Source organism: Pteropus medius, unplaced genomic scaffold (assembly GCF_902729225.1).
Source record: "Pteropus medius unplaced genomic scaffold, Ma_sr-lr_union100, whole genome shotgun sequence".
Classification (NCBI taxonomy): domain Eukaryota; kingdom Metazoa; phylum Chordata; class Mammalia; order Chiroptera; family Pteropodidae; genus Pteropus; species Pteropus medius.
Window position 1 is genome coordinate 7,912,463 of NW_024347791.1, and position 18,969 is coordinate 7,931,431.

Consider the following 18,969-nt stretch of genomic DNA (forward strand, 5'->3'; position numbering starts at 1 on the left):
GATGAAGATTTAAACACAGAGTACTGTGTGACCTCAGCAGATCATCTCCCTTTTCTGTGCTACAGTTTTCCCATTTATAAAGTGAATACAAAGGACAAACTGTTAGGGACCTAGAGATCTGTGATTTTATGATGTGTGGTTAGGGAAAACATGACAGAACGATCAGGGCCTATCTGGTTCCTTCTGAAGGCATCTGGCCACCTATCACCTTCTTGTGGTCAAGTATGAGATGGAGATTGATGGTAAAGGTAGAAGATTGGCAGACCCCAGTCATGCCAGTGATTCTGTTTCTCCACAATTACAGGAAATTGGCCTCGCCTCTCTGGGGGCACCAGATGAGTACATTGAGAAACTTGCCACGGTAAGTCCCCTCTATCCTTGGTGAATACTGAGAGTGTTGTAGACTCTAGTCCTCAGGTCTTTGAAGCTTTGATCCTTCCCTGAAAGCCAAATCATTTGGGAAGAAAACCAGAATGTGTTGGTTACATCTGCACAAAGTGAAATTTCACATTTGGATTTCTCCCTAATGGCTTGAGTTTGAAATCGACTGCATGCAGATATTTACATGTGATTTTAAACACGGTGCCTTGAAAACATCAACAGGCTATAATAATAGCCCTTGAGAACACTCGGACATGAAGTGTGTGTCGCGGAGGTAGTTTGGATTCACAGCTTTGAAGAGGGAATATATACTCTCTGCCTTTGCACCAGAGCCAGCAGTAGAGCTTTTCCTTTCTCAGACACATGGTAGCAATGGGGGCGGGTTTTCCTCTTCTTACAAATGGTTCCCTCTCCCCAGTGAATGTAATGACATGCATCCGTTGAAGCATGGAATCAGCAACTCTGCACAGTAGGGAGTTCCCTTCCTATAGGCTCCTTTCTGACTGACCTGAGTGTGTTCCTCCCCACATTCTAAGCTACATTTCTTACAATGTGCTCAGCCTGGGAGACGAAAAATAGAATTTTATAATGGAAGTAAGGACCACAGATGAATGCACATCTATCATTAAGATGTATCAGTTTAGAAGTTTATGAATTCAACTTACCAGAAGGGCAAAAACTTCCAGAAGGTCCTTTTTCACTGACCAGCTTCTCCGAGACAGTGGCCAAGTGGCTTTTGCTTCCTTATCCTGTCCATCTCGGTATATCATCAGGACCTAAAGTGTTTATGTGAACATGAGTTTTTAAATGCCAGATGCTGTAGAGATTCAATAAGCAATTTTCAAAGAAGCTGCAGAGCTTGGTAGACTCACTGTAAGAAGAATATAAACTCGGAACTCATTGTATCATTTTACCTGCTATAACAACGATAAAAATACTCATCACCGACATAATCGCTTTTAAAAAAGTATCTTATTATTGATACACTGGGCTGAGAACAGTCTTGGGTCCTTGATCTGTCCTTGATTTGCTGTGTAACTGTACGCATGTTGCTTGGCCTCTCTGGCCTGAAGATGCCTCACCTGTATGTGAGGAGGTCAGACAAATTGAGCTTTGACAGCCTTCCTAGGTTTAAGATTACTGAGTACAATAAACAGACTTAACTAGTAACACAGCCCTCATTCTCCAAGACTATGACTGTCTCTAGTAACTAACTGGGCCCTGGGTTCTCTTGGCCCTAGTCAGTAGGGTTATGCTAGAATTCCAGGACCATCTTCCCTAGACCGGGCATCTAGGACATGTTGGACTGAGAGTTATTGAAAGAAAAGGACTTGGTTTTTGGGGGGAGGAAAAGTGCAGTGATTGATAAGGGTAATTCAGAAACACCTCAAGTTTAGCACAGATGATGGGATGACCCTCATTGATTCTATCACCATTCAATCCCTTACTTCCCACTGCTGAGCCTGATGGGATTGCCTAGTGATTCTGACCAATTTAAAGAAAACATCTCACTCTAGTTGATGCTATAGACAAGAAAGCAAAAAGAGGTGGAGGAATTCGTGTCATAGAGAGGGGAACTTGTTGGAGGTATGCTTTTGGGGCTTCCTCAATACCCTCCCCCGCCACTGCTTCCTATCATGTCTTGCATTCAGCCGACTCTTCATACAATAGGTGACTGATTAGGGAGATGCACAGGACACAGAGGAGTGATCCCAGGTCACACTGATTCAGGGAACAGACCTGCACACACTCCCACCTGAGCAGTCCTGTCTTTGGCCTTGGGGCATCTGCTGCCTTCCTCTTCCTTGGAGTGTGCTCTCAACTTGACTCTCTATTCCAGATTTACTGGTTTACTGTGGAGTTTGGGCTCTGCAAACAAGGTGACTCCATAAAGGCGTATGGTGCTGGGCTTCTGTCGTCCTTTGGTGAATTACAGGTATGACTCAACAGGAACCAAGGATGGCTTTGAAAGTAATAGATACAGCCAATCATTCTTTTTCTCTTGGTGCTGTTGAAACCCCCATTTATATCTATTTTAAAATTCAACCCAGAGGCTTAACCTCAAGTGATTGGTACCTTAGCGGCTATGATTTAATCATAACTGTGGATGTTAGAGGTAGGAATTGAACTACAAGTACCCAGGTATCCAGGACAGAGGGACCTCCTCACTCTGAGGCTGAACTGTGCATACAGATGTTTGCAAACACATGCCAGGAAATGTAGTTGGCTTCCACATCGTCTGCTGATCACCTTACTTGAAAATGGTTGGAGTGAATTACTTCTTTCTATCTTACCTGTAGGTTTTCAATGGGCTATGAAGGGTAGGATCTAGTACAAGCAAAATAATTTAGTTTACTGCATTTGGGCTCTGGCGTAGGAGGAATCAGGGTGAGATGGGAGAAGATCCACAAATGACCTATGGGATGCAGCAGGGATCACTGGCCCTGTTCTAACTGTGAAAACTTTCCACTGGGGCCTACAGTACTGCCTGTCAGGCAAGCCGAAGCTCCTCCCCCTGGAGCTGGAGAAGACCGCCATCCAGGAGTACACAGTCACGGAGTTCCAGCCCCTGTATTACGTGGCTGAGAGTTTTAGTGATGCCAAGGAGAAAGTGAGGTAAGGTGGTGACTAAGATGGGTCGGCAGCTCTTGGGGCCTCCTGACTTGGTCTGGTGCCACTGATCTGTGGGTGGTTGGCCTGGAGTTGGACTCCGATACCCACAGCAACAGTGTACAGCAGACAATACCTCATCCCATTTCACCCTCTGTGGGGAGGGGTCTCTTAGTGGGACTCCGTTTCCCAGCTTATTGTCTGAATGTGCTCAACCCTGCAAACAGCTCTTACCACCTGATCCTTGCTCAGTGCAGCCACCCTGTGCACAGAGTGGCCACAGAGGTCCCTCCACCAAATTAATCCTCAAAGTCTTCTAACCTAGGGAAGTCTCTTGCTCACTTTATCCTCCCAGACATCTGCATAACTCGCTCCCTGACTTCCTGCAAATCTTCACCCATATTTAACCTTCTTTGTGTCTTTCTCAAACCGACTTATTTGAAATTACTACTCAGCCCCACCCCAGCACTCCTTACTCTCTTCTGTGATTTATTTTTCTCCTTAGCACTTATTAACGTTTAATATATTATATGATTGAAGCTCCATGGGGGTAGGGATTTTTGTCATTTCTGTTTCCTGTTCTTCCTCCAGCCCCCTAGAACAGCACCTGACACATAGTAGGCACTCAGCAAGGTCCTTCACCTCGCTAAGCTTTGATTTGCTCTCTGTAAATTGTAAATATTAAAAGTACTTACCTCACAAGGTCGCTATGAAGAATAAATGCAATAGTTCATGAAAACAGCACATTTCCTGGCATGGATAAGTGTTGCAAATGCACCAGTCTCAGGGGCACGTTAGTAAGAGGCTGACAGAGCAGAGCCAGGACACTGAGATTCTCAGGCCCCTGAGCTAGTGGCCCTGCCATGAACCTGCTTGAGCAACTCTTGTCCCAACAGAAGACAGGCTGGGCCAAGGGTCTATTTGGACGTGGCTATCCTGATACTCGCCATTTGTTACCACGTCTTTTTTTTTTTTTTTCAATATCTTATCAGTGATGGATGGTAGATGGGAGGTATATAGATCCCTGGGAGCCTGTAGAGCTGAATATCTCAGCTTTCAATGCATTGGACTCAGGTAATAAAAGGTAAAATGCTGGCCACAAGTCTACTTGATTGAGCTTAAAATGACTCCCTTTCCCCCTCTTCCCGCAGGGCTCTAAAATTCTCCCTGTCATTCTTTTCTAGTTTTCTCTTAAGCCTCTATCCTTCACTGGGAGCCTAGCCTTACACTAACCCCTAAAGGCTCTATTCTGCCATTCCTGTGACCCCTTTAAGGTTATGGATTTTGGTGGGTTAGTGCATTACGAAGTTTGCAAATTGGGGTGCAGAAGCACGAGGATGGGTAACTTACTCACAGAGTTGTGCAGCTAGAAAGTGGCTAGACCAGGCTTTGGACGTGGGCAGTTGGGCTCAGAGTTGGTACTTGTAACCACCTGTAACACTTGGATCACATGCTTCTCCTTCTGGAAATTACTCCCTAATCCAAGAAGTGATCAGTTCCAGACTGGCAGGGAAAAATTTGCCAGAACTTGGGTCTCTCAGGCCTTTAAAAGCACACCTGCTCTACCAGTGTCCAGAGGAGATACCCAAGAAAGCTCCACTCTACTGAGAGTCGACTCAAAGAGCCAAAGAGAATTCTAAAGAATAAAGCCCAAAAAAGGAAGGGACCTGGGCCTCTCTGAGATTCCCTCAGAGCCTTCCAGCTAAGGAGAAACCAAAGCCAGCCATTTTCAATTTGAAGATTCAAGTTCTAGGCAGAGACAAGACTGAATTTGGTCATGTGCCCATTCCTTGGCTTGAGGAGACCCTGAGACCAACTGCTTAACTGAGGGACATCTAATGACATAGAGGTAGATTGCCCAAAGCAAAACTGAGGTGCACTGTGGGAATAAGAGGAAAGAGGTGAAGAGCAGACAAAATCAGATATGCATGACATGGTTCATGTTACCAGCTGGGCTGAGAAAGCTCTTTTCAAAGAAGAGATGAAGAGGGCTATTTATTTTTATGAGTCCCTAGTCACTAATAAAGGATGACAGCTAAGATGGCATTTACTCGATACTATAACTGTTCTTGCTACAACCCTTTGACGTCATCTTGCTCTTGTTTCAATTTTGCAGAAGAATAAGGCAATCGAGATGCAGAGAGGCCCATTGCCCATGGCCACAAGGACTGTCATTGGCAGAGGCAGGAAGTGAGCTCAGGCAGTTCAACTCTGGAACTTGTGTATCCAGCCCCTATGGTTCCAGCGCTCTTGCCAAACTTGGAGAGCCCAACTAAGCCTCCTTTATAGTCGTCTTCTCAGTATGGCAGCTTCTTCTGTCACCAGAAGCCAACTTAGACATATTATTTGTGACATCTTTGCATTTTATAGGCCATTTTGGGATATCTTGCTAATTCTATTGCTTGATGTCTCTCGTGAGGCCCTCATGGTGCGTTCTTCTCAGACCCAGCAGAAATGCATCATCGGGAAGGCAAAGAAGTGAAGATCACAGGCCAGAGTTGACTATCTGGATCCCATCCTGGCTTCACAATATATTGCCAGTATGGCCTTGGGTAGTCACTTAGCTACCAGTCTCATGAATTATAAAATGGGGATAAAAATAGTACTGCCCTCCTAAGGTTTTTATGAAGATTAAAATAGCAATGATAATTATACAGAACCATAATAACTTAACATAGTTCTTGGAACACAGGAGGCACTTGATCCATGCTAAATTTCATTAATAATGTAGTTTTCTTCAACTCTTGAGAGCTGTGGTTCCCTCCTTGCTCTGATTGTCAAGCATCTCAGATATTATTTTTTTTTCTAGCATTCTTTGGCTGGAATTTACTTATTCTTTTTATTTTATATAATGATGAGAATTTTGGCTTTATTGTATTCTATGCTTTTATTGTCAGCTTCCTTTTTCTTTTCGGAGGTAAGTGGCCAGATATATATATGTGCATAGGTGTTTGTATATTCACATAGACACACATCCAGCACGTAAAGAGTTCCCAGCAGGACCTCACTAAAACTTTACTTCTCAGCCTGGCTTCTAAATCCCCTGTTCTCGTGAGGTTTCAGTGCTACTAATAGTCAAATGAAATGACACTGAAAAATCTTTTAGAATTATTTTTCCCTAAGCAATGCCCTTCATTTAGATCTATGGTTTTGGTTTCAGGAACTTTGCGACTACAATCCCGCGGCCCTTCTCAGTTCATTATGAACCGTACACCCAAAGGATTGAGGTCTTGGACAGTACCCAGCAACTTAAGATTTTGGCTGACTCCATCAATGGTAAGTCACTTGTCCCCTTTGAGGCCACTGTCTTTCCCAGAAACAGAGGGTTGCGTTTTCTTACATTCATGATAGGAACAGGAAGAAATTTATTAAATATTGAAATGTTGAACTAAGGAGAAAATCATCTCCAGGTAAGTCACTGGTTTACTGAGGGAGAAAAACTTGACAAAATGTTCAGCATTGCTTTGAGTATTTTTTCTTCTTTGACCTTTCTAGATCCCACCCCACTTCCTACCAGCATACCATCTTTCCATCTTGGCTTGTCATGTTCCTCTTTCTCCTTTGCCTCTCCACCCCTTTTCCTATAAGTGTCTGCTGGATATTGTTCTGCTTGGAATCTCAGCCCCTAAAAGGAAAGTCCTATCTACTTTATTAGCCATCTAGTAGCTCATTTATTGGCCTACCACTCTTCCTGGACAATGAGGCTATTATAACAGTTGCTCTTTAAAAAAAATCACAGTGTTATTTTGTTCATCACCCAGTTCTCTCTCTAGCTCTTCAAATTCCCCTCTAGCAACTGACCACTGTTCGTTCCCATGCTCTTTTTCAGCCCCTGGCTTTTGCTCATACAGTTCTTATTTAAGATAGTCTTCTTACCATTCCCATTTCAAGATCCTCAACTCTACTTCATCTTATAATTCCTTCATAGATATCTCTTGTTGTAGGAAAGCACACTGGTTTGGGTGTCCATCCTGTCTTGAAATTCCTACAGATCCCCCTTTTAGAGTATTAATTATTATTATTTTTATAATTTTTTTTGTTTATTTGTCTACTTCCCCAACTAGACCTGAGCATAGGGCCATGTCATGTTCACTGTAAAATCTGCAGCACTTAGCCTTATTCCTAAAAATTTTGTGAGATACTTATGAGCTTAATTTGCTCTAGGGCTCACTTGTTTCTCTTTCTGGAAGTCCAGGGTATCTGTAGAGATCTCCTTAACACCATATTTCAAATGATTAAAATTTATTTCCTATAAGCCATCTTCACTGTCCAGCTTTTGTATCCACTTATAATAATTGAGAATACAAAGGTATGGGTGATCTTAGCCTTGACACATCTTTGCTCTTAGTGATCCTTCCTAATTCTTCCATTGCTGCCCTTTGGAGTCTCAGCCTTCTCTTGATTTCTTGGCCACAGTCTTCATTTGAATTGATGACTGAACCAAGCTCTAGACATGAGTCTACAGGAACTGAGCAGGGCTATCGAAGACAGGGCATGCGGGCATCACTCATTCATAGAGTCACCAGGAGTCCGAGCTGACTCAATGGCATGTAACACACACTCAAGAGCTATTGAATAAATGGACAAAACCACCAAAGGATTGAACTTACAGGGAGGAATTCTAGGCCAAGAGGGGCGTTCCTAAGTTATGTGATGCTAACAAAAGCCAGAGGGGCAGGCGAGCTTCAAGGATCCCTCTACTACCTTTCTGACATTGCCTGAGGCCACTTCTAATATGTAGACCTAGCCCTGGCCATTATAGTCATTCCCTATTAGGTATGACCACGAGCAATCAGCTATTTTTAAAAAAGCCCAAGACTGATACACCCCTATCGACTCCATACTGGACATTTGGCTGGAATAGCTCTGTTCACCAAAGAGGCCGGATAAATGCTCCAGAGGTAGGAACGTAAGATAGATGGGTCAGGTCATAGCTTTTTTCTCTCTTTATTATTTCCCCTGAAAAGGCAAAAATAACCCCATAGGCAGTTGTTTATAAGGGAATCTTTAACATCACAGAATAACATTTAAAAACTGAAGGGTCGTTAGAGTTATATAACCTTACGTAAGGCCCCATCACCTCTCTATACTTGTTTCTTTTACCTTGGTCCAGTGATCTAACCATCTAGGCTGCGTTATCTTCTTAGACTATGCCTTCTCACACCTGGTGTGCATCAGAATCACCTGGAGAGCTAGATAAAATTAATGGTCCTGAGTCATAGCCCCAGACTAAATTTTTGATAAGGCTTGGAAGTTTGTAATAAGGTCCCAGGTGATTCTGACACGGGAGGTTCGTATGAACCAACTTTTAGGTCCAACGGCTTAGCTCTTAGCAAGCATCTGTGGATGATCATGTAAAAGAGAAACTAGTGATTTCTCTGGGGGAGAAAACTTTTCCTTGAGAAACAGCCTCTGGAAAGAGGAAGCTAATTACATTAATAGCACTAGCACCTTCTAGAACTTGCAAACACTTATGCCATAGCTATCTGAATTCTATCACCATAACTAAGCCATAAACTCCTTGAAGGTTGGAGTGGTACCTAGCATAGACATGCATCCCACTGATCCCTTAGTACTTTTTACATTGTGGATACTTGAAGGGTGTTTGTTCATGATATGAGTGACTCATCTATTTTTCTTTGTAGGTGAAATTGGAATCCTTTGCAATGCTCTCCAGAAAATAAACTGAAGCCATGGACAGAACTGGGTCTGTCAACTGAGAATCTGTTGATGGAAATCCAACTATTTCTTTTATTTTATCTGAAAAAAATCTGAAAATCAAACTTTAATTTGAAGGCACAAACTTAAATTATTTTTTGAACAAGAAAGAAAGTCAACAAATAAATTTAAATATTCTGAAATGACAGCATATAAATACATACCCAAAAGCATAATGATGGATCTTTTTGGATTATCTTTGATTCGGAGATAATTAGTACATACTCTCAATGGAGGTAAAATTAATGATCTGTCACATTTTGTCAAAGTTAATTAAAATTTGTGACCTGCTTCCTTCAAGTTTCATCTATGCTTTTGTTATTTGCCATAGAGAATTGCTAAGGGAGTATATATCACTCAATATAGAACAAGCCTGTGATTAGAATTAAATTTTTCAATTTAATATAAATCTTAGCCTTCAAAGGTCATTTTCTGTCTCAGTGAACTATGATTCTAAGTTCAAAGCTTGTAACAAAGCCATAAAGCAATAGCTTTGTTATGTTGCCTGTATAGATTTTCTTTAATTTGGGAGCCTATTAAATATTTGTAAACATTAAAGTTCATAGCATAATATGAAACACATTTGTCTGTGTTTTATTCTAATCATAAATACTGCTGTGGAAGACAATAGAACTCCCCACCTGATTCCCACAACTTGTAGTATCATTTTCCACTTAATTGTCAAATTTGTTTTGGGAAACATTTTGAAGTTTCTTAAGATGCAACAGATGTTAACTAATAGCCTGGCTGGGAGATATTCAGTAAATATTCATTGAATGAATAAAAGAGTACATTATTAAATAGCAAACCCTCAACAAAAGTGAGAATTTTAATTATGTTAAAGAAAACTTTAGTGATTACAAAATTTTGCACTCACTTTCAAATATTTCTTGGATTGAAATACTTCTTTCATTGGTTCTATTAGAAATATATTAGTTGGATAATCTTGTGACATGGGAGAATGATCAAAGTCTCAGATTTCCAACCGGAGAGGCTCATTGTGATAATCTAAGTCGTGTTTGGATGGCCAACAGACTTTGACTTTTGTTGGTTGTGCATTTTACATGAACACATGAATATGTGAGAAAGAGTGGGGGAAATAATAATGTCTTAAAGGTTATGCTTTGAAATAATTCTCACACCACTTGAACATTTTATTTTGGAAATAATTAAATCTTAAAGGATTTTTTGTAGTATTTCTTCAAGTATGATTCTCATACCAACTGTGTCATCATCAGCAGTCAATCCCAGGCACCATCCCAGCTCTACCCAATAAGAATATCTGGGAATGGGACACAGAGACCTGCGTTTTTAAGTATAGCAGGTGATTTTTTTTATACCCACCAAATCTACTGGGTACATTAAGTTTGAGAAAACCTGACTGTTGGTTAATTCTGCCACTTGCCGATTATGTCACTTTGCATAAGTCACTTCCCCTCTTTGGACCTCAGTTTTATTTGAACAATGAGGAAGTTAAACTAGATGAATCAAGGTCCTTCCAGCTTTGAAATACAATTCAAATATTAACATGTGCAGCTGTCCCTAATCACTAATGGCGTACAATAATACTCATGTAAGCATGCCATCTAGGTGGAAAGAACAATTTAATCTGAATGTGTCTGAGGTTTCATTGTTTTGAAATTGGGATTTTCATGTATCTTTTTCCTCATGCCTTTGTAGAACCCATTGACAAGCACTGATTCTAAAAACAGAAGTGGACTTTTTCTCTAGTGCTTCACTAGAGCCCAAACACTTTGCAAAGGGACTATTTTGATAAATATTTCTTTACTCTGCATTAAATGTAAATTAGAAATTTTTCTGACTTTGGAACTGAAATTTATATAGGATTTTAGACTGAATATTTTCTTTTCAGTGTGTTTGAAGTCAAAGTTTAGGTTTGAGTTGTGATTTTGGCAGAAAGACATTACATACTGAATGGAAGATAATCTTTGAAGTTTTAGTAATGTGATATTCAGTACTCAGCTCTTTTTATCTGGATATAAAAACCCAGCCTAGAGCAATGGAACTCAATACATTTCTATATGTTATTATTATCATCTGTTTAGTATCTAGTAAATGAACAGTTTTTTTAAAAAAATAATAGTAATATTTTACTGACAGCTAAATCCTGTTGTGTCTAAACTAAAGAAATACATATAAGAACATTAAAGGTGTGTAGTATTAGTGCTCAATAAGTTTCTGAAAGGAGGAATCTAACTTTTAATCCTAGGTTTCTAAGTTATATAATTTAGTTGTGTTTCAAAGAATCTACCACTAATAGGTCAACTTCATAAAAACAAGAACCTTGACTATCTTTTTCACCTCTGAAAGCCTTAGCATGTAGCACACAGCAGGAGCTCAATAATCTTTTAAAAATTTTCCTATGAATTGAATCACAGGGAGTATAGTAAAGATCATCTCTCACAAATAAAGTATTTTGCAAGAGCAAGTTGAGAAACAAATAAATTTGTAATTTTCCCTTTTAAAAGCTACTGGAAATTTTGTGTCTTAGTCTAAGTTATGATTTTTAAAAGAAAGATATTATGCCCTGTACTCAGTTTGGACTGGATTATGGCTAGGTAATTTGTATTTATACTGCTTCAGTAATAACTGACATAGGGTAGTGCTTTATAAATGTTTGTTAATTAATAAAGAGAAAAAATTACATGAATGAAACGTCTCCGTTATCCACAGTGGGGATGAAATGGTCATAAAGTAATGAGTGACTTGCATAACGGTTGCAAAAAAGTCACAGAGGAGACAAAATAAAAAAGCCTATAAAAATAAACTTTGTAAAGGAAAGAGAAAAAACATGATCATAGCTTTCTCTTCCAGATGGAGTGTGCACCTCACACACACAATCACTGTCTCTTAATAGCTTTTCTGTGTAGTTTCAAAAACTCTAAGCTGTAGTAGATGTAATATGTGCTATAGAGGGCTCTAGTATTTCTGTGCTTTGAAATTTCTCCTCATTTATAACCTGATTTTCAACTCCGTTAGCTTTAAGGCACAGTTTACCTTTTCATCTATAGTAAGCACAATTCTTTTAGAGAATAAGCTCAGAATAATAAGCAATTTCAGAGAAGATTAATTTCAGCCCTCCAGCATATATACAACTCTCTTCTATAACATTATTCATAATTGTTCAGGATTACTCTTTAACAATGCTTGTTTTGTATATTTCTTGCACATTGTTTCTTTTATGACAACAATCTCTAAATAGCATAACAGTCGTGAAAAAAAAGACAACCAGCTGTGTCTGAGAGATGGACTGAAGCCTTTAAGAAGAAAATGTTACTGCAGGAAACGTTAACACTTGCCACCTGCTTTTTGGGGAAGGAGGGTGTGCTTAAATGGATAAAAGAAAAATGGCAATTAGCTTAAACTGCAGTCCTTAATTTTCCTCATATCATTCTTATGTGATAGGTGATGCCCAAAGAAAGTAAGTGGATCAATATATTTCATTGGGGTTGTTATAATCTGTGCATGCTTTGGATGCCTACGGTTAATTCTCCTTAGAAGTAAATTAAGGAATGTCTATTAGAGAAGAAATAAGCTTTGCCCTTTCTGAGGTCTCTTGATTTCTAAAGGTTTAAAGGAAACACCAGCTGCATTCTGTCTTTTTCTGCAATCACCTTACAAAGGGTTGATTTCCACTATTATTGTGAGTGGTCAGGAGAGAGTGGAGTTTAGATTTAGAAAGAAAGGATCAAGAATGCACCTCCCTTTGTGTCTTTGAGTTTCTCCTTTTTGTCTCTTTTCAAAAGTGTGGCTCTTGAGTTTTGTTAAGAAGTCACTCATTCTCTCTCTCTCTCTCTCTCTCTCTCTCTCTCTCTCTCTCTCTCTCTCCTCCCCCCTTCTCCATCCCCTCCCCCGCCCACACACTTTTTTGACCACCAAGAGGCTACAAGATGAGTTGAAAATTCTGCCAGTGATGGCACAAAGTGTCTGGCCCTTTCCCTAAACCTCCAGTTACCCTGTTTGGAAAAGAAAACAGTTTAAAGTTGTTCCATAGAGAGCCTCCAGCCACTAGCGCCACCCAGAAGTAGAGAATCAGCCTGAAAGAACAGCATTACTTGCAAACCGTAGCTGTTGGCCTAAGAAGGCTTTTGAGCCCCTCCAGCTTCCAAATACTCCTTGCCACTGCCAATCCTGAAGCTGAAGAACCCGATAAGCTCCATTTCCTTGGCCTAACAGCAACAAGAACAAAATTTAATTTTGGGATAAGAAAGGAGGAAGCAGAACTTTCCCAAACTTTCCATTCCCAGATATTCTTAGGAATGCCAGGGAAACAAAGGGCTCCCTGCAGAGTTTCTCTTGGGGAAAAAATTTGTTTCCCAGCGCAGAGGGCAACACAGGATTACAAAATAGCGGTTTTATGACCACGATGTATCTCCTAAGAGAACGTGCCTGAGGCTGGAGCGGAGGGAAAATGGACAGTCTCTCCCCATCTTCGAGAGGAGTTTCTCAGAACCGCGGACAGCACCCACTCCCCGAGAGAGTACTACCTGCAGGAAAGGAGGTGGTGAAGTCCCAAAGCCTATGCTTTTATGGAGCAAAAGTCAGGAGGGGGATAGAATTTAGAAGAAGTTAATAAAAAGACGAAGAAATGTGACTCTGACAATTGCCTCGCTCACTGAAAACTCTGAATGAATTTTGACTGAGCAAAGGAAAGATAGAATGGACAGGCGTGACATCTATTCCTTTGAAGATAAGTCCGGTGTTTTGTGCTTTACACGGATCAAAGCCAGGTGTTCTATTTTTGTTAGTGGTGCATTCCCATGTGATACTATTTGAGACTGGAAGATGTGGCATCTTTAGTAGTACTGCTCTGGCAATCTGATCCAAATGCTAGTTTTCTATCAAGCTGAATCTACCTCGAGAGACTTAATCTCCCTGAGTCTCAATTTCCTGTCTGTAAAATGAGAAGGAGGCAGGCCTAACTGATAAGATTGTCAAAAAGATCAAATAACATCTTGTGTGTATAGAAACTTTCTCAGTCACTTTCAGTTGCATCTGACCATTAAAGAGTTTCTTATTCTGATGTAAAACACAAACGGGCTCCCATAAGAATTGGTTATTAATATTTTGTCATTTTGGTCCAGCAACATAATCCCAGTTGACTTCTCTTTCCAAAGAGATGGATAGTCAGTGTTGGGGACACCCTACAAAATGACTCTCTGGTTTCCATTTGAGAGTGACTAAAGCAGAATATGAACTTCTCAACTCAGTCCAAATATAAATATATACACGCACACACACATACATACATACATATACACACACACTAACATATAACTTAATGTCGTGAGTGATAAAATAATGAAACGTGCATGAACCCAACGCTAAAATTGTTATTTTGTAAAAGATAATTTTGGAGATTGAAATGAAAACTTCTCGTTTGAAGATAAAGGCAATAGACATTCACTCTTCTACCCCCATTTCTGATATTCACACACCATTTTACAGTTTCCTTTTCCTTCTAGAGCTGTAGCAATACCAGTTTTATATCATAACCTCCAAGAAGCCGACTTTTATTTTGCAGCCAACGACACCTCTTTCAGCTGGAAATATTGTGTTGTGTTTGTTTTATGAAATACTTAACATATATAAAATTTATTTAAGAATCATCCTGCTCCATACAGGTTGTCTTCTTGAGGAACCAACACAAGAAGAAATAGCCTCACTTTGCTGCTCAAATTTAAGGTCATCGTGGGCAGTGAGAGTGGTCAGACTTTTTGTCTTTCCAGGGGCAGGAAGTGGAGACCAAATTTTAAAATAAAAGTCATCGGTACTGTGTACTGTGGTCAAGCCATTTCCCTCTCTGAGCACTTCACTCAAAAAAAAAAAAAAGCAAGCAAGAAAACCAGGGTAGTGACCCAAATGTAAATAACAATTCTTGACAAATCAAACTGTACAAATTAGTTTCTCAACTATGAATGTGATAAGAAAGCATTCTATTCCTTTAAGAATACTGCTCTATCCCCACTCCTTGAAGGGTTGCAGAAAAAATGTAGCCCAAATCAGCCATTGCCGGTATAGTTTGACAGAGGGAAGAGAGAATCAACTAATATATAACGATTAAAACGCAATTTGTTGCACGTTTCTGATTCAATTCAACAAGTACTTATTTGACCATGCACTTCCTTTCCAGCGCGGGACCAGGCCCATTTAAATGATTACTGCGAGAGCCATGCCACAGCGCCTCTGTGACCCCACTGCCCCGAGCTGATCCCACAGGCACATGTTTCCCCCGATGCACCACCCCATTTCTGGACCTCCTCTTCTCCTCCCTCCTCTGGAGCTCTCTGAACTGAAAGGGAGAGTCTTTTATTTTTCAGTCCTGGCTCAAAATCAACCCAGATGGAACTGCAAACGAAATTAAAGTTCCATCCTCTCGACATACAGGCCTGGGCAGTGGGATTTGAGCCAACCCCACCCAGCCTTAGCCTGCCCTGGATTTACCAAAGCCAGCCTGGCGGCTTGGGGATCAGGAGTAAAGCTGAAAACAATCGCGTGTCTACTCAGCCTACACTTTTTCGCATTTCTGACGGAGGTGGGGCAGGGGAGGGAGCTGGAGCGGGGATAGATTTCGAGAGGGCGGAGGATGAGAGGATGAGAGGCATCGAAATAGTTAGTTTTTTTAAGTTCAAAAGGGGAGATGGCACTGAGATGGAACTTGAAAATACGCCTTCAGATTCGCCCAGGCAATGTCCTATGCTTGGGAGGGTGCAAAAATGCGCCTCGAAGACCTCGCCTTCGAGTCGGTTAATGAAAACCAGTTCCTGCCCCCACAGCCCCCGACTCCTCCATCCTTTAGTGGAAGGTGGGCGGGCTGCTCTTGACCTTAAATATCCACACGTTGACGTCGTCTAGGACCACGGACAGCTCCCGCCCCGCGGTCCTTGGGCCCTCGGATCTCCGCACAGTTCCACCCTGGAAGACCAGGGGTGTTGCTGCCTGGATTGGCCTCCTTTTGCTCTGCTCCCTCCCCATCCACCCCTGGAGGTCTCCTAAGAGCCTGCAGTCCAGCTTTGAGCTAGGCGCCCCATCAAGGGCCAGAGCCAGAGAGCCAAGAAGGGAGTGCCCCGTGAAGACCGAGGTCCGCAGCTCGCTGGGAGCTCGGCTTCAGCGTCTGAGAGACCACTCAGGAAGATGAAAGCCGTCCCCAGAAGACCTCGGGGCAGAGATGATCTTGCTTTTCTCCGCAAAGGAGTCTGGCTTGTCAAACCAGCCCAAGTTTTGGAAGTCCATGTTCTCTTCTCACTGAGGGAAAGGGGAGAGAGACCTCTCAGAAACCACTCTGCAGAGTGCAGCTGAGATTTCCCAGGAAGGTAAGCCCAGTCACCCTGCTTTCTCCTTCACATCCCATCTCCAGCCCCTCTATCCCAGATCTTTAGGGGGAGGTTTTGGCCAAATGAGAAATTCCCTCACGCATAGTCACTCTTTTCAGAGTCTCCGTTTCACTGATCACTGGGTGGTGTCTACACTCCCCTCCACCCTTTTTTCCAGATATGTCAATCTCTAATCCTGCAGAAAGAGTTGAGAGGAAGGCTGGTCACCAGGGCCAGGCTGGGGTTAAGGCCTGGAGGTTCTTGCCTTCTGTTGGAAAGTGGGGAGGAAATATGATATTCTTCTACTTCAGGTTGGTCTCCTATGCTGGCTTCTACTTTCAGTGTAGAAACAAAGCTCGAGGAGAAAATGTCTTCCTGTTCCCCAAAGACTAAAGAAGCTTTTCACAGATATAGACTTTGTTGAAGGAGTTAGAACTCTCTGTCTCTCTCTCTCTCTTTCTCTCTCTCTCCCTTTCTGTGTGTGTGGGGAGAGGGGCGAAGTTGTAAGGAGGCATAAGGGGCGTATTTCAATTCAACTGAGCAATATCTTCTAAGACTTTGGTCTCTGTGAACCCAAAAAGGACTCAGGGTTGGCCCAGGAGACGGCGGTCAGTGCAGAAGCCCTGGCATACGTGGGGGTGGGGGTAGGGAGAGGAGATGAAGGAGGAAGGAGGAAAGATGCCTCCTAGGTTTCCTTCCTGGTTGGGCATTGGAATGAGAACGCAGATGCTCTATTGCCTTTAGGGATTTATAATTTAAATCATTGCTTCTGGTTATGGGCAGAAAGTATTTGTGAAAGGAAGTCTGGAAATCTGAAAACTAAATACTCAGACTGAGGAAAATCCCAAATATCTGACACCTTCAGGCAAGTGTTAAATGCCCCAAGAAGACCCTAAATTGGGGAGTGTAAAAAATACACCAAGGTGATCTTTGCAGCACTTTTTGTACCGGCAAATATTTTTGAAACAAGACAAATGTCCATCAATAAGAGACTTTTCAATAAGTTATAATCCACGTACTAGAATATTATGCAAAAGATGGAAATAAATGAGATAAATCTGTCAAGAATATCAAGGAAGTCTTGGAGGTATTGTTAAGTAAAAGTGAAGCTTCATCACATTTTCATTTAAAAAAAAGTTGTTAATGGTATATATGTATGTACCTGGTCTATAGGTATATCTTTATGATCACAGAGAAAAGAGACTGGTGAGCACCAGAATCTTGACATTGGTTACTTCTGGGACTGCGTCCGGGGTCAGAGACTGCTGCTCTCATTCTTTGCCTTATATATAGTTTAAAGAAGAAAAATGATGACGTTGAAGATAAACTGATCTTAGTTTTTCTGCTGTCATTTTTATTTTCTTTATTTCAATAAATTCTGTAATAAACAAATCCACTGCAATCAGAAAAAAGAAGTACATGACAATGCCAATTACTGATACATCTCTCCCTTTTAATCCTTTGAAACAAAGTTCCACCATCTAGAGTTCAAACCTGTTCCCAAGGCCAAGGGTACTTTACATGAATATGACATTCCTAAATCCAGTGTCAGCCTGGTTATTGATGCCTTTAAACAAGAGCTCAGAGATCTGCATGCTCACCAAGAAGAAAAGAGCATATCATCATATTTCCCTATTTCTACTTTCTGAATCAAAACTTAGTAAAGACGAAGTTTTGCCATTTCTCTGGGTTGACTATGCTCATCTGGATTAACAATGCTCACCTGGATTGACAATGCTCACCTGGATTGACAATGCTCACTAACCTTGTCTCGTTTTCAAGGTAATTTCTGGAATTGCCAAGTGCCAGAGGATACTCAGAACTTTGTTTTTGTAAACCTTTCTGAATAAAGAGACAAAAGAACATAGTGATTAATCAAAGGAGTTGAAGTTGGACTGAACCTTGGGTTTTACCACTCTCTGAATATATGGCCTCAAGCTACTTATTTACCACCTTGTGATTTTTTTCTCCCTCATCACTATAGGTTTGATAAAGAGTTTAGGAGAGCAATGTCAGTTATTATCACTAGCCCTGCCTAGAAAAAGTCTAATCAAGGGGCAATGGAAACCTGTTCGAAGCAACTTAGATCTTTTCTGGATAAAAATACCCAGTGTGGCCAAGAGGGACGGAGTTAGAGCAATGGGAATAGATTAAGGAGCCTGAACCTACAGTCTGCCTACTTGGAATAAGATGATGGGTGTTAGAGTCAGACCTGGTGGATTCAACTCCTGGCTTTTCCATTTATGAGCTATTTGCACATGAGCAATTGTTATCTCTCTGTACCTTTTGTTAACGAAATGCCCATGATGGTGGCTGTGATAATTAAATGAATTCTAAGCATTCAGTAATCATTAGCTTTTAAGTGTCTCTTGCTTTCTAAAAGCAAAATTGCTTCAGATGCTGTCGGTTACCTACCAATATCCTTTGCCTTTTCCACATCAGTGCAGGAAGGCTGACATCCAACTGTCAGCTCCCACATTTTTCTTCTTGAAAGTGTTATCTGGATTCAGGGGATCCATGCATGGATCCTGCACTCGTGGTAGACAAAAAGTGTCTGGAAATTAGTAATCCCCATCAGCTTTCTGCTGATGACCAATGAGAGTCTATAACATCTTTTTTCTTTTCTTTTCTTAAACTGGCTCCCGGAGGTTTCTCAGTGGGATTAAGCTCAGTTGCCCACAATAATAACTGCTTGATAACACTCTCTTTAATTATTGCCTTTTCTTTCCCGTCTCTAATTCCTAATTTTATTTCTGCAGTTCCTAAATAAACTATATGTGCTAGAATCCTTTTCTCAGGGTCTGCTTCTGGGACAATCTAAACTAAGACAGAGGTACATTGTGTATTGCAATAATTACTATGGTGGTATGTATTGTTCATATAAGCTTCTGCATTATTTCCTTCCAAGATTCACATTCAGAAGCTC

At 41.1% G+C, this 18,969-nt stretch overlaps 1 protein-coding gene across 1 annotated transcript in view; it reads left to right on the plus strand.

Annotated features, from left to right (window-relative positions):
- Positions 1-8,753, plus strand: part of PAH (phenylalanine hydroxylase) — a 55,031-nt gene extending 46,278 nt beyond the window's left edge. Inside the window, exons 9-13 of the mRNA XM_039877949.1 lie at positions 305-361; positions 2,222-2,317; positions 2,864-2,997; positions 6,152-6,267; positions 8,637-8,753. Of these exons, the coding sequence (XP_039733883.1) occupies positions 305-361; positions 2,222-2,317; positions 2,864-2,997; positions 6,152-6,267; positions 8,637-8,680 (447 nt within the window). The 3' untranslated portion in view covers positions 8,681-8,753. The remainder of the gene's footprint in view (positions 1-304; positions 362-2,221; positions 2,318-2,863; positions 2,998-6,151; positions 6,268-8,636) is intronic.
- The last annotated feature ends 10,216 nt before the right edge of the window (positions 8,754-18,969 follow it).